This window comes from Chroicocephalus ridibundus, chromosome 2 (assembly GCF_963924245.1).
Source record: "Chroicocephalus ridibundus chromosome 2, bChrRid1.1, whole genome shotgun sequence".
Classification (NCBI taxonomy): domain Eukaryota; kingdom Metazoa; phylum Chordata; class Aves; order Charadriiformes; family Laridae; genus Chroicocephalus; species Chroicocephalus ridibundus.
The window spans coordinates 102,927,041-102,954,003 of NC_086285.1; the positions used below are offsets into that span (position 1 = coordinate 102,927,041).

Below are 26,963 nucleotides of genomic sequence, written 5' to 3' on the forward strand. Positions count from 1 at the left end.
TCATGTTTGTTCTTCTATCTTTGGTGCTCTTCAGAAACAATTTAGACATGTCATTAGAGATATCTTGGGTTTGTTGTGTCTCTTTCTCATATCTGGCACATCCTTTTCATTAAGGAAGGACAGATTTTAATTTCTGTTAGCGTTGTGAACATCTAAAGCCACTCAAAATGTGTAGTATTATCAAAAACTGAGTACTGGTGATTAAGTGCAAGTACACATTTCAAAGACTCATAATTGTTCAAAGACTAAAAATAATGGCTACATTTGCAGGCATCACTGGCTTAATACACCACCTTTTTCTTTTCTTTCAGACAATGACTGTTGAGGCCCATCGGAGAGTTGTTGTGGAATACATCAGAGCAATCATGTTAAAACGTATATCTTTCAAGAATGCAGAAGAGAGAAAAGAGGGTGCAGAAAAAATGATCAAAGAAGCAGAACAGTTCAGATTTCTGTTTAAGAAGCTTGCGGCTGTAAGTATTTGCTTTGGGTAATGTTGTTAACCGGGTAATTTAGAATAAACCACACATGTTTACTGTTTGGGGAAAATGGCTAGAGTTAGATCTCTGTGTCTCCAAAATGCTGGGTGACTTGTAAATATCAAGGATGCCAGCTGAGGGCACAGATGGAGTTTCTGAACACGCATGGGTCCGCTGCTAAAGTTCCCGAGCCCCAGTTTCTACTGCTTTCTGTTTATACAGCTCTCTGCAGCTGAATGCCCTCACAGAGATAGGTACCCTGAATTTGTAGTAATAAGTGAAAGAAAAAAGCAGTTGTTTAAAAAAAAAAAAAAACAAACAAAAAGCAATAAAACAACCCACAAACAAACAAACAAAAAAAAGTAATTGGGCTTTGCTTTTCCTGGCTGGAAGAAAGGGCGATACTGCATCAAACAGATGCAGTTAACTTATTACCTAAGTAGCGTGCAGTGTATTTATTTAGAATCAACAAGACAAGTATGTGACCCCAATAGAAAAGATGGGCCAAAAAAGGTATTTGAGAAACAACATACAAGATAGGCCTAAAATGAATACTTAAGTCTTTTTTTTAACTGCATAAGGAGCAGCAATCTGTTGGAAAGCTCCGAGGACCAACAGATGACAAAATGCAAAAAGAATGCAGAGAAAAGATAAAGCCTGAAAAACTAGGGAGGGTGAGGAAGGGGAAGTTCATCTCTGCTCACTGTGGAAGATGTTGGGGCAACTCCTGCAGTGGAGTCCTTCATTATGTGGGATCCTGTGTAAGATCTGTTTCAGATTAAGGCATTGATAGAAGAGGTTATGGAATAAATGGAATGAACAATAGCAGATTGGTGGGACCAGATGACCTAGAACTAAGAGCGCTAAAATAGTCCAGAGATTAAATAGATATTACAGTTCAGTTGATCAGTTGTTGAAAGCCGCCTTGGTGGCCAGATGACTAGGAGGAAGCTAACACAGGGTCACTCTTTAAGTAATAGTTTCAGAAGAGATCTGGCTTTCACATCAATTATTCGTACTGTTTATGCCGGCAAATTAGCAAAATTGTTTGTAAGCCATGACTTTCTTTACTGATATTCTGAGAGTAAGTCTCTGAATGAAGAAGAGGGAAAGAATGAAAAGTCTTATGGTAACAATTCACAAGTATTTTGTTTTCTTAATGTCTGAAAATTCAGATGTTTGGGGAATTCAACAGCATTATTGGACAAAATACTAATTAAAGGTTTGTAGATATTGTGGGCGATTGCTTTTGTTGTGGGGATTTTTATTTTTTTTTAAAAATTTTCATCTTGCAGGGTTCTGGAGAGGACACTGAAGGACTCTGTGACATCATTGAAGCGATTGCGGAGGTTATCAAGCTAACTGATCCTTCACTGCTCTATCTGGAAGTTTCAACTTTAGTCAGTAAATACCCAGATATCAGGTAATTCTCTCTGTCCTCCCAGTCAATATAGATAGATAACATCATGGTTTCATGGTAGTCTTGGGCAAATTTTAAAACAATGTGTTTGTATTTTCCCTATTTTAGAATGTAGCCACTTTCTTATGAAAAATAATGCTAACATAAAATGTTTGTGAGCTGGACTAGAAGGTGCGTGTGATTCAGTATTCAGTGGTACAGCAAAGCAATAATGAAAATACTTCCATTCTGTGTTTTGGGAGGGTAAAATATGTTTTAGAGTCCTAAGAGCAGCCAAAATAGTGCTTTATATTGAGCTGGAAAAGCTAGTTCTGAGTGACTACAGATCTGATTAAGAATTAAAGTACACACCGACACTGAGTGAAACTAAGTGATATTTCTGAGAAAATCTTACTTGTGTGGCCTTTCTTACTAATGCCAGTTTTACTGTTTTCCTCTGGCAGGGATGACCATATTGCAGCTTTGCTGACAGTGAGAGGCGATGCCAGCAGAGACATGAAGCAGACTATCATTGAGACTTTGGATCAAGGTTCAAGCCAACCAAATCCAAACTATGTGCCAATTTTTAAAGAAATTATAGTTCCTACTCTAACGGTGCCAAAACTTCTTAAGTAAATGACAATTCTGTGTTTGTGTGTCATCACCGGTCTGGGATCAACAGGTTTGAAATATCTGAGAGCAAATTTGGCAATGCTATTTTGAGTAAAGTTCAGTATACACTGATACTTGCTAGGCATGTTTCTTTCTAAAGACTGGGATGTGGGAAAACATAATCAGATTTCTGAAAGAAGATGGATATAAAGGTCATGTTTGAAGAATAAAGCTTCTAATGGCCAAGGGGCTTTTTACTGACCCATTTGTTACAGCCATTTTTGCTGTCAGCAAATACATTTTTCTTGTGGAATATGTTTGCACAGTGCACTGCAGTGCTGCATAAAGATACTTGTACCAAAACCAACAGAGAGCTGTATTAGTGCTGGGTATACTAACATACACAATACCTAAGCAGACTCCTTTAGAAGCGTCTTTATATGGCACTTCATTGAGCATTATATTAACATCCTCAATCCACTTTCACATTATACTTTGTGTATGTACTTACTTTGGTGTAAAATAGTTTATTGCAGAAAACTTAATTATGAAGTCAGTTTCCCGACTAAGGGACTGAATGAAATTGCTACTGTGCAATTTGATTATAGGGTGAATAAAGACACATGAGGTACAACTTTTTTTTTTTTTTGATTTACTAAAAACAGCACGTAAAGCACTACCAGTTCAATAAAACGTTAAATCATTGCTACCTACAGCTATGTATTCTTTGCATCCTTATAGATTGACAGTAGATTTAAATCTTTCTTTTATGTTCTTTGGTTGGTTTGAAGTGTGAATAAACTCTGGATTTAATAGTTTTCTGGAAATATGAGATACTGTTTTTTATTTCCATGGTATTTTCAGATCAATGCTTAACGCTAATTTTCAGTATTATCTGTTTTAATTATAAAATACTACTAGACAATTGTGAATTTAAAGTCAACAGAGTTGTCGGAGATAAGTACAAGCAAGACAGAACCCTACTTTGTTCTAATTAATGTTCTGGAGTTTGTGTGTGTGACATGTGACCACCCAGACCTTGTGCCATTTGACCCTTTCTTTACCTCTTTATGGACTCCTCTTTACCCTGAAGAGATACATTCAAGGTCAGCAGTTTGGGCAAAGGGTAAAACAAAGATTGTGGCTTTTTTTCATCAATAAGAGGACCGTCTCCCAAAGGATGAGGATGATTGAGTAGAGCACCAGATTGTACCTGAGGAGTTTGAGCAAGGTCCCATGGGATCTTACCCTGTTCCTAGAAATTGCAGCTGGGGGGGATGGGGTGGGGAATTAGGCTGATTTTTTGGAGGGTGTTCAGTGCTCAGTTAAGAATTTTTGAGGTGATACGGATTAATGGGGCTTGTATTTCAATTTCAATCCACTGGTTTCTGGGCTGTACCTGAAATTCTTGTCGTGTATGCTTTTGATCTTCAGTTTGTCCAAGGGCATCACTTCATCGGGCTTTGTTTCTCTGGGCACCTCCTTTCTCTGCTGCAGTAACTGTCTCTCTCTTGGATGTTAAACGTTGGCAACTTCCTCTCCACGACAAACCACCTCCCCTGAGCGGGGAATCCTTAGTCTCTCCCTGGGGGACGGTCAGGGGGGCGGCTCCCGCCCTTGCAGAAACCGTCACGGCGGACGAGTGAGGCCTTGTGGGAGGGGCGCCGATCCCTGCGCCCTGCCCAAGCCACGGGCGGCGGCCGCAGTGCGCTCTGCGGCCGGCCCTTACCTCAGACCCCGCCCGCCCGCCCTCGGGCGGCCCGAGGGGCTGCCCCGCTGCCGAAGCCCGCACAACTCCCCCGGTGAGCCCTTGAAGGCTCGGTGCCGGCGGGGACAACCGCCCACCGTGCCCGGTAGGGCGTGCGGAGCGACTCGCCCCGCCTGGCCCCCGCCGGGCCCGGACCAGCCCCGCAACCGTCGCCGCGGCAACGGGCGGGCGGCGCAGGGGCTCCTCTGGGGATTCCCCCGGGGCGGGGCCCCTGCGCGTGCCCGGCTCAGCGACGTCACCGCGTCAGGCGGCCGGTGCCGGAAGCGAGGTGCGGAAGGGCCGGAGCTGCCCTGCGGAGGGGCCATGGCGGCGGGATACCAGTACAGGCCCAACGGCGGCGGCGGCGCCCCGCTGCCCGACCCCACCTTCCTGTGGAACGTCTTCCAGAGGTGAGGCCGCCGCGCTCCCCGGGGGTGTCCTGGCGGCGCGACCCGCGCCGCCCTAACTGCCCCAGGGACGCGGAGGGCTGAGGGGGCTCCCTACACACACTGCGGCCGCCGCCGGGCCCTGCTGGGCCCAGGCACCCGCATCCCGCCGCGCTGAGGCGGCCGCCGCCACCCTCCGTCGTTCTCGGGCCGCGCTGCCCAGTCTTCCTGGGCGGGCCGGGCCCTCCCGGGGCTGCCGCTCCCTGAGGGGGCACGGGGAGGCAGCGGGCCTTGGGAGGCGCCCGGAAACGGCCGGCTGCTGCGGGGCAGCCTGTCACCGGCCGCGGGCATCCAGCGTAGGACTTGGCTGCCTTGAGGCCTTGCCGGGCGGGTAAACATCGCGGTTATATCCCTGTAGGAGGAGTCTGAGGGGGAGATCTAGGAAAGGCTTGAGGAGGAATAAGCATGGCTGCATTTTAGAGCAAAGGAAAGGGGTTAATGGAAGTGAGAAGATAACCTCGAAAACACTGGAGTCAGTTTTGACCTGAGAGTCCATAAAGAACTGTAAAGCTGAGAGGGTCAATGTGTCACTACAGGAAGGCTTGTAAAAAGGAATCTGATAAATGCTTAATGGAATAAAAACTAACAACAAATATTCTCTTGAACACATCTGGAGCAGGAACCTGTAAGGGAGTTAGCAGGCCTGTGTTAAAAGGCACGCTGTCGAGACAGTAGTATTAAAGAAGCTAAAGGAGTTTTTCACATTTGTGTCATGTCGAGGAAACTTGGCAGGTTCCTACGTTGGATCCATTTTTATGGGAGGTGTCTCAGAGGATCTATCTTGACTCAAGTGACAGCAAGAAGAGGTTAAGGAGTAGACAAAGAGTAGTAAGTTGCTAAAACCGGATAGTATTTACTTAGTTACTCAGGAGTGACTCAGGAATGTGGCAACTTACCTACCCAGCCTTCTGGAAAACCACTTCATCTGAGAACTTGGAGGGTTCATGCATGATGCTGTTTCTTTTTTTAAAGGGTCCAGAAAGAAACAGATCAACATTTCTGACTTTTGCATCAGGTAAACCAGCAGAAACCATTTTAAGTAATGTGGCTAGTCAGGAAAGTTGTATGGCTTTTGTTCAAAGTATTCCTGTCTGGCAAACGACTGTCTAAGGCTTGGAGTATGCTGAATAAGGATTGGGTATGGATATAGCTAGAACTGGTGCCATTGATATCGCGTGTATAGCTTCCAGAGATCCTCTCAACATACAGAAGTATCAAAGGCCTTTGAATAAATCCAGTAGACGTAGAATGAAAGGGAAGGTCCTTTGCTGGATAAATAACAGACTAAAGAGAAGAGTGTGTGGTCATCTGCCCCACTGACAGATGGAGCTGTTCTGAGATCTTTATTCAATGTGTTCAGGAACAACTGGGGGAAAAGACGGTGAATGATCAGATGAAGTTTGTTGGTTACACTAACCAATTCCCGCAGTACATCAGGCCTGTGAAGACCTCAGGAGTCCTGAATGACTGGGTCATATCGCCCTGTCATGGCCACATCGTTATGAAAATACCAGCTTAGCACCTAGTAGCAGCTCATAAAAGATAAAGAATGTTTGGAATACCTAGAAAAGAAATAGAAAATAAAAAAGGGGAGTGTCATTTCATTACTATAATCTATGCAATTTAAGCTTGCAATTTGAATGTTGTATGCAGTTTATATAATTTTTGAGATGGGGAAGGAATCTAGTAGAACAAACTGAAAAGGCCTGGAGAAAGACAATAAGGACTAAAGGAAAAAAACAGAGGGATCAACTAAGCACTCTGCTTTGGAATGGTAGTAACTGAGGGGAAATAAAACTGTCAGTGTCAAGGGGAAGGTCCTTGTATAGCATGGAGGGAAGGCCCCACTACCTTCAGATATCCTTTTAAAGAAGGCACAATTCTGCTTTATTTGGGCAGAAATTACTTAGTTTATTAATTTTGTGATAGAACTCTATTCTAGTAGACTGTGGCGGCTCAATGGAAGCTGGCACCTGCCTGCGCTTTTTCACTTTTTGAACGCCTTTGAAAGGGGTCAAGGCCCTGCAGTCGATTCTTTCAGTATTGGCACTGGTCACATTAGTGGCTTTCTCTCCACTGCCAGCATCTTACTGAGAGAAACTGGGTGCCAAACCTGGGGCTCCAATTTGGAAGACCGACAGCTTACTACAGTGACATTAGGCATTTTGTGGATTTAACCAGCATGGTGTGCTCTGTGGTTCTTTTAAAAATAAACATAAATACATAAAAATATTTTTTTGTGTGGATTATGCCCAGACTGTTTTACTGCCAGTGTGTGTTTGTGTGTGTCTCTTCACTCATAAGTAAGTCTTGCAGTTTTCTTTGTAGCTTTTATCATGTTCCAGAATGCCTTCATCAATCTGAATGAAGTGGTTAATTTGCAGAAACTGTGAATTGTTTACCAAGTAAATGCAATTAGTGACTTTTCAGGAAAAGATTAATCTTATCTGGTGAGTAAGAACCAGACCGCTGAAGTCTTCTGTAAGTGGAACCTGTTAATTTCAGCCATTTAAAGCTTTTTTTTTTTTGCTTTTTTTTTTTATCCCCAGGGTTGATAAAGATAGGAGTGGAATAATATCTGATAATGAACTTCAGCAGGCATTATCCAATGGTAAGTCTGTAAATGAGCAGTGAGGTATTTAGTTGTAAACTTAATGTTAAACTTCATGTGAGACTGGTTACTTGATGCCATAATTCTTTGACTGGGGGTGGGGAGAATGTTCCTACTACTGATTAATACTATTTAATAGACAAGAAAAGACTGAAGGGGAAGGAAAAAGGTGGTCAGTTCTGATTGATTTTTTGCTGAGCCCATTGTTCCTGTTTCTTTTGAATTTCAAGGGAAGTTTTCTGGGTTTGGTGCATGTTAATAATAACGCATTATAAACTGAGTACCTATTGTAAAAATTACTGGTTTGTATTCTGGGGAATGAAGGCATGGACATCCCTTTATTTTTTCCAGTTCTGCTCTCTAGGAAAAAAAAAAAAAAGGTGATTTGTATATTCCTCTCTCATCACTACTGAACCTTTGTTTTTTAACCAGGATCAGTGTATAACCTGGACAAAGATCAGATGTTTACAGCCAGCCTTTTTACTGCACATAAAATCTTTTCATACAGTACGGTGCAGGAATTGAAGATGGTAATTTTTAATATTTTTTTTTTTTCCCCAAATGAGGCATGTTTGGGTTTTCTTCCCTAACAAAGTAGAAAAATGCACTCTAGATGTAGTATTAAAACTTCCTATTAGTCTGTCAGTTCCCTGTCATAACGCTTAAAGAGTAACTAGGTATAGTGAAATAACTCATGGAAGCAAAATAAAAAAAAAAAAAACCCAAAAATTTTTCCAGTAGCCTATTTTTACTTTCTTCTGGTGACTTAGGGTGGGTAGGGTTGTACTTTTTGGTTGGTTTTTTTTTTCCACTTAGAAATCTGAAAAAGTGCATATTGAAGCAGTTTGTGCATCTTTGAGTCCATATCAAGCTCCCCTTCTCCCAGGGTTTAATTCCTTCATCCTTCCTGTGCTTTGCGACTGAGAAGGACTTAAACTGATGTTGTGAGCTGCTGTGTACACAGACTGAAAGGCTCCTTTTTGTCAGTAATCACCTGACTTGAAATAAATTTGGATAAATACTCTATGTAGTAAAACTGTGGTCTTTGTAGCTGCTGCACCTGATCCGTAACTAAAATACTATTTAGAATAACAACTTCAGCAAAAGCTAAGTTAAAATGATTAAGTCACTGTTTTCATTTAAGATTACAGTGCTGTTTAGAACAATGTGGGAACCTGATTTACCTGCCATTTTAAACTTCATGTATTTTAAATATCTTCTCATCTGATTGAATTTAAGGTTAATAGGCAGTGATGACTATCTATCTGAACTCTTTTCTTTCCTTATTTCCAGTGTAGATTAGCAGTTTCAGTGCTTTGCAGTTATGAAGAATCCACACCAAGTGAATTCACTATTAGACAAAATATTTACAGAACTGTAAGCTTCCTTCATTCTGAGAGATTCTAGATCTTGTACACCAAAGTCACTAACAATTCACTATATTCTTTTCAAAATATATCCTCTAGTGGATGGTTGTGTGTAGCTGTCCTGCAGTCTAACATGGGCTAAAATAATGTTACGTGTTTATCTCTGAAACATTTTTAAAAGTCTGCATAGTGCTCATTAAAATGTGAAGTTCAATGTGTTTTTGACATTCAGCTTTTCAACATGTCAAGTCTATGCAAATAACAGTATACTTACCTGGGAGGGACTGATCATCACTTCATCTAGTTGTTTGCACAATAAAACACTGTGCTTCCTTTCCTTCCTGTTTTTTCTGTGCTGTCATGTAAAGTTAGTAGTAGTCAGGGGAGGAGGAGGGAACAGTCTTTCCCTGTTAATTGGAACAGGCTGAAATCAGTACAGTTCTGCAGCACCGGAGTTGCTCAGATTTCACTCTGTGGTGTTTATATGAATCTCTTGAAAATTTCAACATGAAATAAGTTAACTTTCAAACTGTATTTTCACTTTTTCCTCTATTCTGCTAAGAGTTAAATGCTGGCACCCTATTAATAATTCCATTATTTTTTATTTTTGTCAGGAGACATACAGCTCTAAGGTACTGATGTCCTGTGTGTAAAATACTGCTTAAGCATTTTCAGAGCCATTTTTACTCTTCTCTTTCTCTGCTTATGTTTTTCTGTATGTGCAAACGGTCCCATGGCCTGCCTACAGTATAGGTTGTTTCCCCATCACTGCATCTGTAGACTTCCACTGATACAGTCTCCCTTCTATGGGAGAAATTCAGCGCTAGTATAAGTGTTACTTACACCACTGCAGCTTGATGCAGCAAAGCAGCCATGCTTTCACAAAGCCTGCTTAATACCAGCGCAGCTTTTCTACTGTTTATTTGTGGTCGGCTAACTGCATCATGGCAAACGCCTCTACAGTACCCCTAGTCTTGCTTGTTCCTCTGTGGTCCCTGCACTCAGCCACAGTTAAGTTAATATATGCTTCTTGGTCTTCCTGGTACCTTCACAGGCTCTAGAGAATTGGTAGGGAAATTCTAGATGAGGCACAGTATTCCTCTTAATTGAAAGCTTAATGCTTCCTAGCACTCTGGAATGCTCCCAACCGAATGAAAACTGTTCCAAAGCCTCTAAATATCCAGAGAAGTACAAAGCTCCTCTTCAGATCATTCTTGCTCAGGCCCTTTTAAGCAGCAATATTTCTTGCTCAGAAAATACTAATTTAAACTAACACTTCATTGATCTAGCAGTAGAGGAGGGATTTATACTAGACTCTAAATTGTGCTGTGTGGTTTTGCCATATTAGGAACTCTTTCTTTTCACGTGTCAGAAACTAAATAACTTGGAGTAATCCACCTGTAAAATAAGAAATACGCAGATGGGCTTTTACCAAGTAATAGATATGAGACCTTGTGTGAGTTATAACTTAAAACTCTTCTGCTCCCATCAGTAGAAAAAGTGGGACTTCAGTTTTGATCTTGCCTTTTATCCAATGCCTTCTGACTACCTGGGATGAAAAAAATCCTTCTTAGTTCTTCCAGCGTTTTAGGTTTTGGAGGGTTTTTTTGGTGCAGCCTGAAAAACGTTGGTTTCTGCGTAGTATCTGTAGAGCGTTGGTCTGAAGTCATCTCTGAATGGTCAAGAACATAATTACTTCAAAGCAGCCTTATTTTATAATATGCTAGCTCCATGTCTTCTAGCTCTGAATTCACTGTTTTAAGTTCTTACCTGATTTTTTTGGTTGGTTTGTTGGTTGGTTGCATTTTTTGAAAAACGTTGCCTAGTATTGAGGATCTAAGTGATTCTTTCTGTTTCAGGCACGTGGACTCCGTTTAATCCAGCAACAGTCAGGTCAATTCTTGGTGAGTGTAGTTGTGTGATGTGAAATAGTCAAAATACTGTTTTGTGATCTGTTCAGATGACTGAATGCTATCAATTGCTGCACTGTTTCAGAGAAATAAGTATGTACAAATATCACAATACATACACAAGATGTATTTCTACTGTAATAACAAATGCCTGTTTAAAGGCCTTTTGAACTAATTTGCCTGTAGGGTGAACAAGCTGGGCTTTCATTGTTAGATGGTATGTCTGGTATGTTGCAACATGTCTTTACTCTTCCTTTTTTTTTTTTTTTTTGCCTCTTCAGACAGCCCAGCAGTAGTAAGTTAAACTCAAGTATTTTCCCTTTTGAATAATACAGGACTGCCCTTTGTGTGCGCACACAGGCGCTTGTCGAAGTAGTCTGAGAAAATGTTACTGTACAACTGAATAGATAGCAACTGTCATTTATGCGTGGAGAAACTGTCAGCTTGAAGATTCTAAAACGATATTATATAGCTTGTCTTTGTAACTAGTTTTTCCTGTCTTGCATGTTAATCCAAAGTTCTGCTCCAAAAAGACCAAACAGAAGCTGTTCAATATTCTAATTCTTTAGTGTCCTAAAATAATTTCCAGTAATGCATATGAAAATAGTAGTAGAACAGGAGAAAAATTCAAGCACAAAAAAAAATCTTTCTATCATACAGTTCATAAATCCAAGGACTAATTTTTTGGTGTTGTTTTTAATAAGTATTCAGCAGCAGTCTTGAGTTCTATCTCTATGATATGCGTTTTGTATAAAGATTACAGTATCAGTAAGTCAAATGCAGATAAATATCCCAGCATTTCTGTCAGTCAGTAGACTCAGACTTTTTCCTGTGTCCTTAAAAAAAGAACACACACACACACACACACACACACCCCTCTTTTTGTCACTGGATGATCAATCAAGCCCTATTTTCAAACTGGAAATGAAAACCCAGGAAAAATAATGTGATTAATTCTGGTCCTCTTTTGTCTCGTTTTATCTTTTCCTCCTTCAGTGGATGACTACTTGCTTTTTTTTGTCAGAACCTTCCAAAATACCACTAGTATTTTAGCAATTCCTTTTCTGTCTTCAGTACCTTCCACAAAGCGCTCTTGCTGCCTTCTGAAATACCAGCAGATCTTTCTGAGGAGTAGTATGATTAAAGCTTGATAAGTTTCTTATTTTTTATTTCAGGCATGTTCGACAGGGAAAACAAAGGTGGTGTGAACTTCAATGAATTCACAGGAGTCTGGAAGTACATCTCAGATTGGCAGAATGTCTTTCGAACGTATGACAGAGACAATTCTGGAATGATTGACAAAAATGAACTAAAGCAAGCACTAACAGGTTTTGGTAATTCATTTGTAATTACAGTTCTTATGACTGCATTATGTCATCAGATGAGCTGATTATTAGGGCTGTACTGCTCTGACAAATGTGACTAAAGATGAGGCGAGTGAAATACAGTTTTCCTTTTAGGTATAAGGTACCTTTTAAAGATGTCCCTGCGACAATTACTTTTCTTTAAGCTGTTTCCTTTAACGAAAGAAATCAAAACATTCCACACACGTACTGACACATCCAGTTTCAGTCTCTGTTAGCTGCTCCGAGGGCGTTACCAACACTTCAGGTAAATGCCTGAACTTGGAAGGTACTTGACACAGCCTCATGCTTTTTAAAATGCAGCCAGCTGCTACGCCAGGGCAGCATTCTGTTGGCAAAAGAACTTTCAGTCAATTGACTTCACTTATAAAAACCTGAGCTGCAGCCCTAAACCGTTCCCTCAACCAACTAGTCGCTTTAATCAGTAATTATGTTTACTGTGACTCTTGTCTATTATTATTATTAAGCACGGCTTTTATTGCATGCTTTTTAAACATATTTAGGAAAAAAAAGAAAGTTGTCTCTTCTACCTCCTTACTGTTTTCTGGTTTTGTTATACCTGCCTGCTAAACAACCTCGTTCTTTTTATAGAAGGACTGTGGTAATTGGAACCTTTTAAAGCATTTCTCTTTTCCAAGGTTACCGACTGTCTGATCAATTCTACGATATCCTTATTCGGAAATTTGACAGACAAGGAAGAGGGCAAGTTGCTTTTGATGACTTTATTCAGTGTTGTGTTGTTTTACAGGTAAGAAAGGAGATATATTTTAATGTCCATTGTAAAAAAAAAAAAAAAAAAAAAAAAATAAAAAAAAAATCACCTTTTCTTAAACTTTTATGGTTCTCATTTTAACTATAATATTAGATCTAGAACTTGCTTTTATTTATGATAAAACACTAGTTATTCACTAGTTATTCATTTGCATAACAAGTAAATTTGATACAAATTTGAGGTGGCAAAAAATGTAAAATAGTCTGTTTTAAAAGGAAAACACGTAACACTATTTCCATTAGTTTAATACGCACGCTTCCTCTGCATCTTGTGTGTACTAAAACTGGAGTGTGTCATGTCCCATGGTGCCCATCATTCTCGTAATCTGAATTGTGAGTTTTTTGTGTGTGTTTAAGGCTCAAACTAAAAGGAATTTGACCTAGCAAGCTGAATTATTCAGTCTTTTGTCACTTCTGTTCCTGCAGGGGCAATGGCAGTAAAAAACATCTCCCCCCTTTAAAGCCAGTCATAAAAAGCTGTCTGGTCTATAAGTTTTAAAAGCTGCCTGGTCTAGGGCTATGTAAGCACTTAGGTATCGTATCATAAGGCGGTTTTAGAATCAGATCTGCTATGGAGCTCAGGCATGAGACATGGCAAAGAGCTAACCTCGATTTGCAGGAGGCTGTAAAGTGTCTACAGAGGGGATGAACAGAAAGTGTTCATAAAACTATAGCAACCTAAGTGGCAAGGGAAATACGTGGCAGTCTCAACTTTCCCGATGTACAAAAATTCATGTTTTTTTTTTTTCCCCCCTTTGCAGAGGTTGACTGATGTGTTCCGACGTTACGATACTGATCAAGATGGCTGGATTCAGGTGTCCTATGAGCAATATCTTTCCATGGTCTTCAGCATCGTATGACACTGATAACTAGCCATAGCACACTGGCGTTACACAGACTGGAGTTGCCAAATCATCCTGTACTGAATAAGATTATTGATGTATTATAATGGATATAACTTCACATTCTTGAATTTTGTATGTTGGTCGTCACCTTCAGAATCTGTACTTGAGTTGGTTTTTATTTTGTATGACTGTACAATATGACCATCTCTGCTTACTGTAGGACAGAAAGCACAGAATCTAGATTTAACTGGTGCAATGTCAAACTTAACCTTCTTCCACATATCCTGCATGGGGAAAAATGACTCTTTAGAAATGCCAAATTAAAATAATGCTTGTTAGTTTGTAAGAGTTGAAAGTCAGAAGTTGCACAACATGTTTTGCATGTGCCTTACTTTTATAAATAAGAGTTTAATGTATTAATTTTTAATACAGAATTTAAAATGAAGTAAAAATATTAGATCAACTTTTAGAGCCTACTTCATTTTTGTACAGCGTTTTTAGGCGGGAGGGAGTTTGTTTCTGTATTCTAGTTTTCTACACTTCAGGGGTCCCTCCCGCTTTTCCTTGCCTTATCTTTTTATTTTCTAGTTGCCTCCTTCTTTCAGGGTATCCTCGGGACACCTTCAAACAGAACTTCTTCACAGCTGTGTCCAATACCGCATCTTCCTCAACACCTTCCCTACAATAAACTGCTCTGGATACATAGTTCCCTTTGCTCAGTGGGCTCATTTAACACCAATAGTCTTCCTTTTTGTGCTGAAGCACTTACTTTAGGTGCCCTTGGATTGACAGTCAAAATTCTCACAAGCTTACCCTCATCTCACCAGTTGCAGACGGAGAGGGACACGGTGGAAAAAGCGAACCAAAAAAAGTAGTGACTGATTCCTGTCGTACGTTATCTCCTGCAGTAACTTTGAAGAAGCAACGAGAAGTTAACAAGTTATCTTAGGTTGCTCTAGGAAAATCTTACACCAGCACTATCCAAAGCACTTAAAAATACTCAAGCAGCACTATTCCCTGTAATCACTGCTCTTCAGGATATGTTTACAGGCGAGAGCTTTTAGCTTTTATTCAAAGACTTTTTTCTTAAACTGTAGCAATAGCGATTTATTCCTAAGTCCTCTCCCATCCCCAGCTCACTGTACGCAGGCAGTCCGCACACACCCTTTTGGTTCAAATTTTGTAATTACACACAGCCACAGGCAGGTAGGCTGTGGTTGATGGGAGCGCCTACACCTAAACTGATGCTGTCACTGATACCAAGCTGATGTTCCAAGAGATTATGCAGAGAGGGTTTGGTTCCACAGGCCATCCTGCTCAAAAAAACCCCAATGTTAAAATGCTACTTCCCAAGTGTCTCAGCCAGAATATAGTATTTGGTGTCTGGGTGCAGACAGCCAAGTGGCAAGTGCAGTTAACAACTAAACATCTGTCACGCAGAGAAGCTGCTACTAGTTGTCAAGTGATACGCAAACAGACCCATAGCAACAGTTCAACAACGTTTTCTAAACACTTTTCTGGTGTGAACCATCCGTGGAGAGGCTGATGGTCTCCACAGCTTATGCACATAGAAACAAGGTGCTCTCCCAGAGCACTCTGGGCATCATCGTCCTAAGGGCAGTGGATCATCCCAATGGGCTCTGGGTGAGGTGGGGGAGCAGGAATAAAGACCGATGTCTGAGAACACCTGAGAACTGTCAAAGTTACTTATGTTTAAGAAGACAAGGGAGAAAGACTTCAAACAGTTACTACTCAAACCTTACCTCCCCAGAAGGCTGAGACGATCGCTATGTATGTTCTTTTCAGAAAAAAAAGAGCCCCAGAGTTCTGGGCTCAAAAGTGCTTCTCCATTAAATGACCCCACATTTAAAAGAGCTTCCCCATTCCTTTCCCACTAAGGATCTGTCCCTTTGGCTCACACATTCACCCAAATGAAACCCAGTATTTCTGGGAAGCATTCTGAGGATCATTAACAGGTCCACGGTACAAAACTAAAAAAGCTGGAAACAAAGAAATTTCCCAAGTTGTCTCCTGTGAAGGATGTCTCCTTTTTCCACCCAACCTTGGTATACTTCACTGTCTTTGGTGTAGAACAACTGGCTCCAGCACTTTCTGAAGGAGCCTTGCTGCTGCGGAAAATCACCAAAGCGGCTCTGGACTGGAATGACTCCTGTCTCAGTGGGAAACAGATGCTTCTGAAGGTGTGAAAGCAGGTACACCACAGACCAAGAAACTGGCTGGAAAGTAGACCGTTTACCCCCCCAACCATATTCTAGTTTGGATTTTTATCAATGGCTTTTTAAGGAAATGTGAAATTGGCTGAAAGGGCTCTGGTGCAGCCTCAAAACTCTCATCTCAGCGGCAGAGCTTGTGGTGTAGCTGTATTAGTGCTGAAGAATGGCGAGCATCTAAAGTGATGCTGCTCTGCAGGCTATCAATGCCTACCTTGTGATGGGTGTTTCCTGAAGAAGGACCAGAGCCTAGAGAAAGAGGAACAGGCAGCAGACTCATTCTGCTCCAGTTCTCTACTACATGGAGCAAGATAAGGCAAAGAGATTTGTTGGGAGTGAAGAGTAGGCAGAAGTTGATTCAAGGAAATTGGCCAACGCAAGAAAACAGAAGGAACAAGAGGTCTTGTCTTAGGCAAGCCTGTTGAAGAAGTAACTAGTAGGATAACAGAACTTCCAAGGCACATTTCACTTTTTTTTCCATGAGGTCTTCTTACCTGGTGCCTCTGTGGACACTGCTGGTCAGGTGCCAAAGAAGGTCAGAAGCCTGGATTTGTTTTCCTAGCGTCATTTGATTCCCCCTTTAAAGGTGGCAGGGTTGAAGTGAGTCAGAACAAATAAGACAAAATTCAAAGTCGCCATTGCTTAGAAGTCATGTTTGTAGGATGAGCTGCTGGCTAGAGAGAAAGAAGTGAAACAGGCAGACAGATCCTCAGGGTGGGTCCTGTAAAAGAAAATACTCTGAGTTGCAAGTACCCGACCCTACGGAGGAAGGGAAGATGCTACAGAAGCCCTCCAAATGAGGGAATGATGCACAGCACCCACAATTCTATACAGCCCTAGGAAAAAAGGAAAAATCATCACTCCTGTCACAGGGGCAGACAGTTCCTTTGCAGACTTGTATCCTGAAGATGCTTCTGTCTGTTTCTTTTTGACTTTAATTTGAATACTAGGAAATCGAACTCCATGAAGGAATGAGTTCCTGCAATAACTAAGATGCTACTTGTTTGACACAAGTCAACTATACCTGTTTGCTGGTATGGGACACAGTTGTAGAGGTCACAGCTATAGACCAAAAGTCAGTCAAACCTGGAGTGCCAAGTGGTGGAACCCAGGCTAGTATCAGTACAGAAATTGCACACTGAAGCTTTGTATTTCCAGAACTAGGAAGATCTTTGAAAAGAAGATGAATAAAAAGAGAATTAAGGAGAAAACAGTGATGCAGCTGAAACAGCCTCAGCCAAGTGATTGGAGGATGCTGAGAAGAACACACTGCTGGTAGCAATTGCACATAAGAGATAAGACAGGCTTAGAGTGTGTATTACAAGATACCACCAGCTTAAAAAAAATTCCCTACATGATAGTGCTTATGTATAAGAACCAACAGACAATCACCTCAAGAACTCCACTGATTTTGATAAGAACTGAAAATTGAAATGGAGAAGCAAAGGGCATTTACAAGACTCCAAATGCTACCTACAGCTCGGGAAACCTTTAGTAAATCAATGCTGAAATGCATTTCCTCTCTTAACTTGGTCACTATTCCAACTCTGTTTCAAAATGCAAGAACCGTTTCCCCAATGCAGGACTCTGCACAACAAGAAGCAGGGACAGGAACTGTTCCCCAGAACAAAAAATAAGAAGGGAATGCGGAGGCAGAAAGAGCATCTAATGTGGGCAGGGACCAGCCAGCTGCTGTATGCCGCTGGGACATCCAGTCATGGCAGTAAAATCCCAAAGGTAGTGAGGAATGGGAAAAAAAAGCTCTCCACAAAAACCTCAGAGGAAAAGGTCTTCATTTGAATTGACAGAGTTGTAGCAGTAACATTTTCTAGTAACACTTTTCTACAGTTTTAGACTTCTAGTGGCACTACACTTGCTGTGGAAAAAAACTATGACAGTAACATTTGTAGAAATAATTTCTGGTAGTTTTTAAATATAGATAATAAGATAATAACTGATCAGTCCCACAGAGCTTTAAATCAAAACTCTTGCAGACACCTGTGGTAGAAAATAATGTTTTTCCCCTTTAAGCAAGAAGGTTTACTCTGTAATTCAATGGACAAAAGTGTATGGCACAACTACTGAGTCCAGGCCATTAGATATTACTTAAACCCTTCAATAAGTATGAGAAGGAGAAAAAGAAGTAGTGAACAGGAACGAAAAAGGAAAGTGGATCCTTTCTGATTTTTTTTTTTAGAGAATTGAGTTTATAAGCTGTATCACTAATTGCTTTGTTGCCTTTGTGTTAAAGCTTACATGACAAATCTAATGCAAAAAGATATATGACAGCTCTGGAAGACTAATTCTGGTTTAGCACAAATATTTAATGCACAGAATCAGAGAAATATTTCAGGTACGGGTGAGAAGAAAAATGATAGTCCACAACACAGCAGTGAAAAGGAAAATGGCCACTGGGGAGTGAAATATCTCAGTTTACTCTTTTTCTTTAGCTCCATGTAAACTGGATTTGACTGTTTAAAGTAGACATCTAAAGCCAGGCATTCACAAGCATGTGGTTTGGAAGTGTTGGGAAAAGAAAACATAAGCATGGACCACTGATAAACATAATGAACTGGTACATATTTCTCAGTTAATATGTCATTTTGGTTATTTATTTTTCCCTGCTGTTTTATCTGATTGCCTTATTGCCTATTTCTTGATATACTTTTGCCAGTAGAAAGAATCAAGAATTTTTATTTCAGTATGGATCAATTAATCAAATGAGTTTTTAAGTTGATTTGTAACAGTTTCATTCTGAACATGATAAAAAAAATCTGCATATATTTCACATCTCTTTTTACTCTGCAAGTAAAGCAATTAATATGCCGCATTACATACCAATCCCCTTGAACAGATTACATTTTTCTCATAGAGCATCAACGTTAAGCTAGAGAATACCTTTGCTGTGACATTCTCCTTTCTTCGTCTAAAGGGAAATGTAGTGTATCAGTTTCTAAAAATATACTCATTATAAAGCCTTAAAATAACTGAACTGGCCTTAAAATTGCGTGAAGAAAAGTAAACCTGTATTTTCATGCAACGGACCTGTATTTTCAATGACTATTCTTCCTAAGTAGATAACACAAAAGTAAACCTTTCTTTTTTTCTGAGTTGGGAAAGGTGTTAAAAAGGTGATTAGCTTTTTGCTGACAGAATAACATTAACATATTTTCAAAAAGTAACAAAAGATTTTTTTCTGTAATATACTAAGATATAACAAATACATTAAAAAAGCCTAAACAAAATAGTATGTTCACCTTTGTTATGTGCAAGTTTGTGTTCCAGCTATATTTCCCATGTTAAAAAAATTAAACCCTACCTGCCTTTCCCCTTCCAAACCCAGTCAAACACAGAATTAAATGCAGTCTCTTTCTGGAGCCAAGAAATGGAGATTCTTGAATCTGTTCGTCTGTTTCCAGTTCAGCTGTTGTTGCTCCTTAATCTTTTCCTCTAGTTTCTATTAGCACATTGACTAATGTCTGAATATTTAGTTCTAGAAAGAGCAGATAAAAACATTTAAAGTTACTTTTATTTCATGTTATTTCACATAATACAGCAGAGAGAATGTTAAAATGAAAGTTTTACTGTTAACTAACTATCCTTATTCTACTACCATGAGCATAGTTCACCTCTATCCAAACTTATGCCCAGTGACAGCTGTAGAGTAGCATGTGCCTAACTCCCTTTAAATCCCTCTTATAATCTGTTTCTAAAGGAGAATCTTTTATTTGAATAGTATATCACTATTTTTAACATTAAGGAATATTTTTGCAATAATTGGAAAAAATAATTTGTCATATAACGACCCGGCTCTTTGATAACATTTCTCTTTTGTTATCCCAATGTGTTTGATCCATTTGGAGCATTTTCATCTATTATAATGCCATCCAAGGCTGGTTCTGCACACTTACCAATATTTTTTTCTTTATGCCAATGCATGCCCTCCCCATAGTTGTTACCCAAACAGTACAAACTCTGATCATGACACAAGCAGCTAGCTAGCAAGATGACCGAGGACAAACCTTTCAATTCAGGAAATTTTTGTGCTATAAAAATTTCCTCCCACTCACAGCTCTACCTGGTTGTCAAGAGGCAAAGTCTCCTCAGAGAGGCAATTAATGCCATTCTTCAACTGACAGAAATGTTGAGCAAAATTAACTCGACTCTGAATTGTGTACTGAATGGAGTATACTATCTCTGCAACACACAGTCTCCTGCTTATGTTAAAGCAACTATGTTGATGTAACTCATTTTACGTGAAAACTAATCACAAACTTACTCTGAAGTGCTGGATAATATGGAGCCAACTGTTTGAGCATCCTGGTCACTGTAGGTACATCCTTTCCTCGTACTCTGTTCAAAATGTTGGGAGTAAGACCAACAGCATCTTCATCAAACATCTTATCTGAGCTTCTGAATTGCTGGTAATCCCTGTACGAACCACTGCCAGAAAACGAGTACTGATGTGAACCCCAATCACTCCTGTAGTCTGACTTCTGATGCCTGAATCCTTGACACCTAGATTCCTGGTTCCAGCTAGATTCCTTGCTCCAGCCAGACTCCTGGTTCCATCTAGAGTCCTCGTCCCATCTAGAGTCCTCGTTCCACATGGAGTCCTCGTTCCACCTGGAGCCACCTCTTCCTGAAGCAGCAGAATTTGCAGAAGATGTACAAGTATTCACAGACTCATCGTTCTTGTAAGAGGAATAGCTTTGTGAAGGATAGTTTGTGGAGTATCTTCCAGATGAAGGATATGAGGCAGAAGAATTGGGATAGGGTAATCCTTGGTCACTTATACTCCTTGCTTTTGAACATGCTTGTTGATTCCTCCAATTTGTACATTCCCCACCATACGAGACTCTGTTATCAGGGAGCTCATTTCCTCGCACATCGTTGGACATATATTCTGCCGAGTACTCACTCACTGGACTTGTCTCATAGGAGGAAGCCCCACCAGCTGAATTACTGCCAGAAGCAGATCGGCTGAACTGCCTCAGCCATTCACTGATACCACTGGCAGGACTTCCAGTCTGAAGAGCAAAAGAGTCCCTGAGTGCAGACATCATTGCACAGTCATTAGATCTCAGTCCATAGGAAGATGATCCATCATCTATTTGGTAACCGTATAAGTTAGCGGGTGCAAAAGAAGCATCTGCAGAACACTCTTCATATTGAGACAGAAAACCTTGATTCCAGTTAGAATTTCCTGAACAAACAAACAAATAAATAAAGGGCACTACTAATTTGTTAAATGCAACTGGTGCGATTTTTTGCAAAATAAAACTTAACTCGGTATAAGCCTTTTTTTTGTCTGACTATATATGGTGTTTAATGCATATTTACTGCATTAGCAAAGACCAGCCTTCTTTCTTTGACTGGATTTGTAAAGCAGAATAAAATTAAAGAATAATAGGAGGGGAACAACTGACTCAAACCAATTAATCACTTGAACTGATATATCATCTGAATTCAACTATGCTTTACTGTCAAAGCAACCTGAAAATGGACTAGGCCATTTGAAGGCCTCTAAAGCAACACGTATCTAAGACAGTTCGTGGAGAACAGGATACACCAACAGTATATATCAACAATTACAAATAGTAAAGCTTAGCATCTCTCAAGAAGTTAACACACTTGATTGGCACATGGTGGTAGCACATGTGCTCTTAATCCACCGTGGATATGAAATAAAATTGGTTAGCTTAATTTGTAAGTTTTCCTGTCAGTGCTTTTTTTCTTATTAAATGTATCAGTTCTGCAGTTTGCAGGGAAAAAAAATAGAAAAGGTTTACAAAATTAGAGCCTTAACATCCTTTAGAAATACAGCCAACCAAAAAGTTGCCAAAGCTCTACTTTTGCAGCTCATGCTTACGTCCTTTCTTATTGAGCTTCTTTTCACCCTAAGGTTTGTGGGAAGTCCAGGGAAACAACTACTTAGAAGGCCAGCAGTCTAAGGAAACAAGCTAAAAATCTCTTTCATTGTATCCCTTAGCAGTACCGGTACATTCACTTTCAATGTAAGAATGGCAAATACTCCTTTGAAGATACCTTGACACATCAACCTTCACACCGAAACCAGGCAGGTGTTACTGCTTGGATTTCTAATAACCTCTACTGCTGTAATTCTACCCAGTGAGATAGAAACATTCTTAGTCAAGGCTGAAGTCATTAAGGCTTCAGAAAACAATACCCTTAACTGACTCAGAGGGCAAAGACACACAGTACTCCAGCAAAGAAGCACTATGGCTGCCCATAAAAGCAAATTTTTGCAATCTGTGCAGTGTTAAGAATAGGCTTAAACTAGTAGAACAAAGCGTCTAAATTACCTTTGGATTTTCCATATGGCTTATAATGATTTGGGATGCTTTTCCTTCCCAGAAATTCACCTTGAGATACTGACATCAGTGGCCTCAGATTGCTAGTATAATTAACCTAGATAAAGCAAAAGGTCAGAATGTCTGGTTTTAAACTCAAATCTTGAGCATTCAAAAAAACCAAAACAGTAAGTTCCCCACGGAAAGTTAGCAAACTACAATTTTAGTTGACAGCAAACTCCAAATGAAGGATGTGGTGTTCTGTTATTCACAATTACCACATTAAACCACAATTTTCAAAAGAATTATTTGGAAGAGGTACATGAGGAGAACAGAATGATGTGTGTGGGGAAGACAACGTTACCTGTTCCAAATTTCTTTACTTTATTGACCCGTATCCCTCAACATGGATACGTTGGCTAAAATGTAAAACTGCTACACATGCAAATCCTGTCTCTAGCTGGGGAATGCAGAATGCAAGGCTCAGCTACTGCCTGAGATTAAGCTATGAAAACAATTTTTAACTAGCTCAGAGGACTATAATATATTCAAGTACCTGACATTTTGAAAGTGTAGCTCTCAAAAAGGTGGTGGTGGCACATTTGCACAAAGACAGTTACCATAGCTCAACTGACATGGAATGCGTTATTAATATCTAAAAAAATAGTCTGAAATATCTTTCAGAAAAACACATGCTGAATTTTGCAAACCAGTAGCTACCAGAGGTGATGAGTCATTTTTGTGCAGATTCTGGTCCTTCTTCAGACCCCATTTTCTACAGGTATTCCGTTTTTATGCAAAAAAAGCTACGGAGGTTTGTAAGGGCCAACAGAGAGACAGGAACATCTTGTCTACCTTAGTCTGAACAGATTAAAGCTCTCAAGTGGGAGCAGAGCTACAAGTCATCAGTAAGAAAGACTTATCCACATGCCCAGAAAAGAAAGAAGTGGCACATTTGGGTAGCACTTAAAGCCTGATTAATCTTAGAAGAAAAGCTATCACAGAAGGGACCAACTGCAAAGGAAGGATGACAACCAGACACCATGAAGCAAAATGGTGCCCAAAACAGGGGGAGAACGCGTACAAAAGAAAACCAAAACAGATGGAAGATGATGGAAAACTAACAGAAATGTGCCATGAAATTAATGTATTTGGTACTTAGAAACTGTAAAAAAAAGTAAAGTATATTTAACTGGGGGCGGGGGGGGGTGGCGGGTTGACCTATGCTTGAACCGTTACAGTTTGGCAAGGTGTTAACACAATGAGTTCAACCACTCCTTTCCTCCCAATGGTAAAACAACTCTGGTCAAGATTAAGTTCCTTACTGCTGCTTTCTTTTCACAAAAGGCCTTCAAAGCTTCTGTGAGTTCCTGTGTAATATGAACAACAAGTGTTGCTTCGGAGTCTGAGGTGATGTGGAAAGTCTCCTGTTGAAAAACAGAACTGGTCATTAGGATGCTAAAAGTGTCATATACACAAACAGATCAAAGTTATACTTTGACTTTGGTATAACCAAGTCTATACTATTCATTGATATATAAGACATATATAATACAAGTATACACACCTATGTATAAGAAAACAGAATTGTGAACATAATTATGGCCTGACAGAAGGTAAAACAAAACCCTGGATGTCCATGCCACTCCCATACTATCAATCATGAACATTTTGTTGCAGACGGAGAAGGGCGCAAGTCCTAAATTTATGTTGTCTGTGTAGAAAAATGAATAAAAAGTAAGCTTCAGCACCTTCATCAAATGCCTTTGATTCCCCCACTTTAGTAACAGAAGGATGAAAGTTTCCATTATAATCGTCCCATGTGTAATTTTGGGAATGAGAGATACCAAAAGATATTGATATAATTCTAAAAAACGCAGAACAATTATGGCTATCTGTCTTTTTAATGTCTAAATAGACTGATTAGTAAGTCTATGAAGCTATAAGTGATGACAGTAAGTTAAAAGAATATAGGCAGCCTGGGTAGTTTAGTAATTATCCCCAGACTTGCTTTTTCTCTACCTCTTCCTACAGTCACAAGTGACCACAGCTTAAAAGAAAGAAAAAAGAAGAAAAACTTAAAGAGAAAAACATCTCTTCAGTTGGCAATGAAGCACTTATCACAAAACCCTCTACTTGTGATTGCAGAGTATAAACACAATTCAGACTCAAGTGAAAGTCTGCAATTGCCTTAGGTACAGAATATGACTTTCACAGAGTAAACGAGAACTATAAATGGTCAGGTATTTTCACAACATAAAACCAGAAGACAAACTGAGGCTTTCTATGCCACTGATAACAGCAACTGAACTGATAAAACTTCCCCACTCCAACACCAGCAGCTGTGCTCTAGTATCAGCCAGTGTCACTTGGCTGTTTAGTTCTGCAGCAGCAGCACTGGCCACAGCACCACAGGCAACCAGACCAGACTGGCTCCTCTCATTCAGCATTATCAGCAATCCCATTAGATAAGGGCAGCCAACACCACACGAGCAACACCAGTGCTGCGAACACTGCTTGTCAGGGTAGCTCCTCAGCAAAGGGAAGAATGATCCAGAGAACAGGTAAAGAGCTCACATTTAATCCAGCAAGTTGTTCTGAGCTGACACGGGATGTCATCCAGAGGGACCTGGATGAGCCAGAGAGGTGGGCCTGAGCAAACCTTATGAACTTCAACAAGGCCAAGTGCAAGGTCCTACACTTGGGTTGGGACAATCCTCATTATCACTACAGGCTGGGGGATGACATGCTAGAAAGCAGCCCTGCGGAAAAGGATTTGGGGGTACTGGTGGATGAAAGCTGGACATGAGCCAACAATATGCGCTTGCAGCCCGGAGGGCCAATCGCATCCTGGGCTGCATCAAAAGAACCGTGGCCAGCAGATCCAGAGAGGTGATTCTGCCCCTCTACTCTGCTCTCGTGAGCCCCCACCTGGAGTACTGTGTCCAGCTCTGGAACCCTCAGCACAAGAGGGACATGGACCTGTTGGAGCGGGTCCAGAGGAGGGACACAAAGATGATCAGAGGGCTGGAGCACCTCTGCTATAAAGACAGGCTGAGAGAGTTGGGGTTGTTCAGCCTGGAGAAGAGAAGGCTCCAGGGAGACCTTATAGCAGCCTTCCAGTACCTGAAGGGGGCCTATAAGAAAGCTGGGGAGGGGCTGTTTGCAAGGGCATGTAGCGATAGGACGAGGGGCAATGGTTTTAAACTCGAGCAGGGTAGGTTTAGATGAGACATTAGGAAGTAGTTCTTTACAATGAGGGTGGTGAGACGCTGGCACAGGTTGCCCAGAGAGGTGGTAGATGCCCCATCCCTGGAGACATTCAAGGCCAGGCTTGATAAGGCTCTGAGCAACCCGATCTAGTTGAAGATGTCCCTGCTTACTGCAGGGGGGTTGGACTAGATGACCTTTAAAGATCCCTTCCAACCTAACACATTCTATGATTCTATGACATTACGCCACAGCTGCACTAGCTTTTCAAAGGGCAGAGTCCATTAAAATAGAAATTTTTAATTAGAAATTAATATTGTGGTCAAATGAGTTTGATCAGTAATCAGAGGCTCTTTCACAATATTCATTGCATCATGCTGGTGAAACTGCACAACTCTTATCACAATCATTTTACATACATACCAAGAACTCCAGAGCTTTCTGTTTCCGAACAGGATCATTCTGTGGGATTGCAGAAAGGGGAAGAAAAATTGAAAGACTGAATACTACAGTATTTTTTGTATCATCTTGTACAAAACACAACCTTTTAATCTTTTATCCAACAACAAAAGTCAACACAAAGAAAAGACAGTAATTTTTAGGTCACAGTCATAAACATATAACATTAGGCCCTCAATAACAATTAGGTGGCAGCCACTACAAATGCGACTGCATTACTTCCAGTACCAGGAAGAACACATTTCACATCTAAGCTACATACCTACAAGAGCAATCTTTCCCGGGCCTTCCTCACTCAGGTCCAACCCCTTTTTTAAAAAAAAGTTAAGTGCCCACCTGCATCTAGCATAGTACCCGAGGCCTAAAAGAGCAAGACATCACCACAAAACACATCAGATTACAAAATAATCTCTGCCACTAAAATAAAAAGGAGACAGTTGTCAGTGTTCGTGTACAGTGCTATTCAGGACAGAGAGTAGGGAGAGCATTTTGAGTTTCACCTTTGAGTCAGAAAGAAGGACTGTAAGTCTTTAGCTGTATCTTAAGATTTAAACCAACCAGACCTTCAGTATAGAATACATTTGATGTGAAGAGGGGCAAAACAGAGAAGCAAAGACTGCAGCACAGGGTGGGAGACCTGACCTGCAGACACTGGGTCTGAGACTCTCAGTGACTTTGAACAGGACTTATGAGAGCTAAGGTGGATGGGCATCCTGATGTACAATATTCATTTCCCTTCTGCTGTGATGAACACAAAACTCTGGTCAATAGGTCAGCTATTTTGCTTCTGGAATAATATTAATACAATGGCAAATGAAGCCAAATAAGAAAAGTTTTTCAGAAAAATGAAAAGCAAGGAAAATGGTACAACATAAGACACTTGCAGAATTACCACCTCTACGTACCTCATGCTTATAATCATCTTCCCACCTTAAAAGGAAAGAAATGAAAATATTAAGATGTATTCCAAAGATTAACAAGAAGTTAGGCTTACTCATAGCATCTAGAATAAAAATATTTCAATTTCCAAATTTATATTGCTTACCTATATAGGATATCTTTTTCTATGGCATACCTACAATATTATACCTCTTAAAGGTCCTTATTCTGAGTGACTCCCAAAGAGATCAGTAGTACTGATGAACTTCTTTACAGATCAACTAAAGGAGATGACTAAAGTAATGGTGGGTTTTTTCTT

At 40.4% G+C, this 26,963-nt stretch overlaps 3 protein-coding genes across 11 annotated transcripts in view; 2 read left to right on the top strand and 1 right to left on the bottom strand.

Annotated features, from left to right (window-relative positions):
- EXOC3 (exocyst complex component 3) overlaps positions 1–3,317 on the top strand; it is a 28,081-nt gene extending 24,764 nt beyond the window's left edge. For all 3 annotated transcript variants that reach the window (XM_063326335.1, XM_063326337.1, XM_063326334.1), the window contains 3 exons: positions 312–473; positions 1,775–1,902; positions 2,343–3,317. In XM_063326335.1, coding sequence (XP_063182405.1) covers positions 312–473; positions 1,775–1,902; positions 2,343–2,514 — 462 coding nt within the window. In that variant the 3' untranslated portion in view covers positions 2,515–3,317. The remainder of the gene's footprint in view (positions 1–311; positions 474–1,774; positions 1,903–2,342) is intronic.
- A 719-nt stretch (positions 3,318–4,036) lies between these two features.
- Positions 4,037–14,020, top strand: PDCD6 (programmed cell death 6). Of its 2 annotated transcripts, none has more exons than XM_063326344.1 (6): positions 4,037–4,647; positions 7,233–7,294; positions 10,521–10,565; positions 11,747–11,905; positions 12,574–12,683; positions 13,468–14,020. In XM_063326344.1, exons 1-6 carry the CDS (start codon positions 4,562–4,564, stop codon positions 13,564–13,566), a joined length of 561 nt encoding a protein of 186 aa, XP_063182414.1. In that variant the 5' UTR covers positions 4,037–4,561; the 3' UTR covers positions 13,567–14,020. The 2 variants fall into 2 exon arrangements, with proteins under 2 accessions (XP_063182414.1, XP_063182413.1); XM_063326343.1 differs by having other exon boundaries at positions 4,463–4,647; positions 11,747–11,899.
- Positions 14,021–14,050: 30 nt separating this feature from the next.
- Positions 14,051–26,963, bottom strand: part of LOC134511808 (uncharacterized) — a 40,143-nt gene continuing 27,230 nt past the window's right edge. For 5 of the 6 annotated variants that reach the window (XM_063326341.1, XM_063326339.1, XM_063326338.1 and 2 more), the window contains 6 exons: positions 26,671–26,695; positions 25,730–25,768; positions 23,422–23,523; positions 22,109–22,214; positions 20,062–20,988; positions 14,051–19,275 (listed from right to left, as the gene is read on the bottom strand). In XM_063326341.1, the coding sequence (XP_063182411.1) occupies positions 19,220–19,275; positions 20,062–20,988; positions 22,109–22,214; positions 23,422–23,523; positions 25,730–25,768; positions 26,671–26,695 (1,255 nt within the window). In that variant the 3' untranslated portion in view covers positions 14,051–19,219. The remainder of the gene's footprint in view (positions 19,276–20,061; positions 20,989–22,108; positions 22,215–23,421; positions 23,524–25,729; positions 25,769–26,670; positions 26,696–26,963) is intronic. The other variant, XR_010069982.1, reaches the window with a different exon arrangement.

What these genes read in the sequence shown, in the direction of transcription:
- PDCD6 (XM_063326344.1), top strand. Translation starts at nt 4,562, where the DNA reads ATGGCGGCGGGATACCAGTACAGGCCCAACGGCGGCGGCGGCGCCCCG. An exon ending in TCAGCAGGCATTATCCAATG is followed by an intron (nt 7,295 to 10,520) that starts GTAAGTCTGTAA and finishes TTTCTGTTTCAG; the next exon opens with GCACGTGGACTCCGTTTAAT. An exon ending in AACAGTCAGGTCAATTCTTG is followed by an intron (nt 10,566 to 11,746) that starts GTGAGTGTAGTT and finishes TTTTTATTTCAG; the next exon opens with GCATGTTCGACAGGGAAAAC.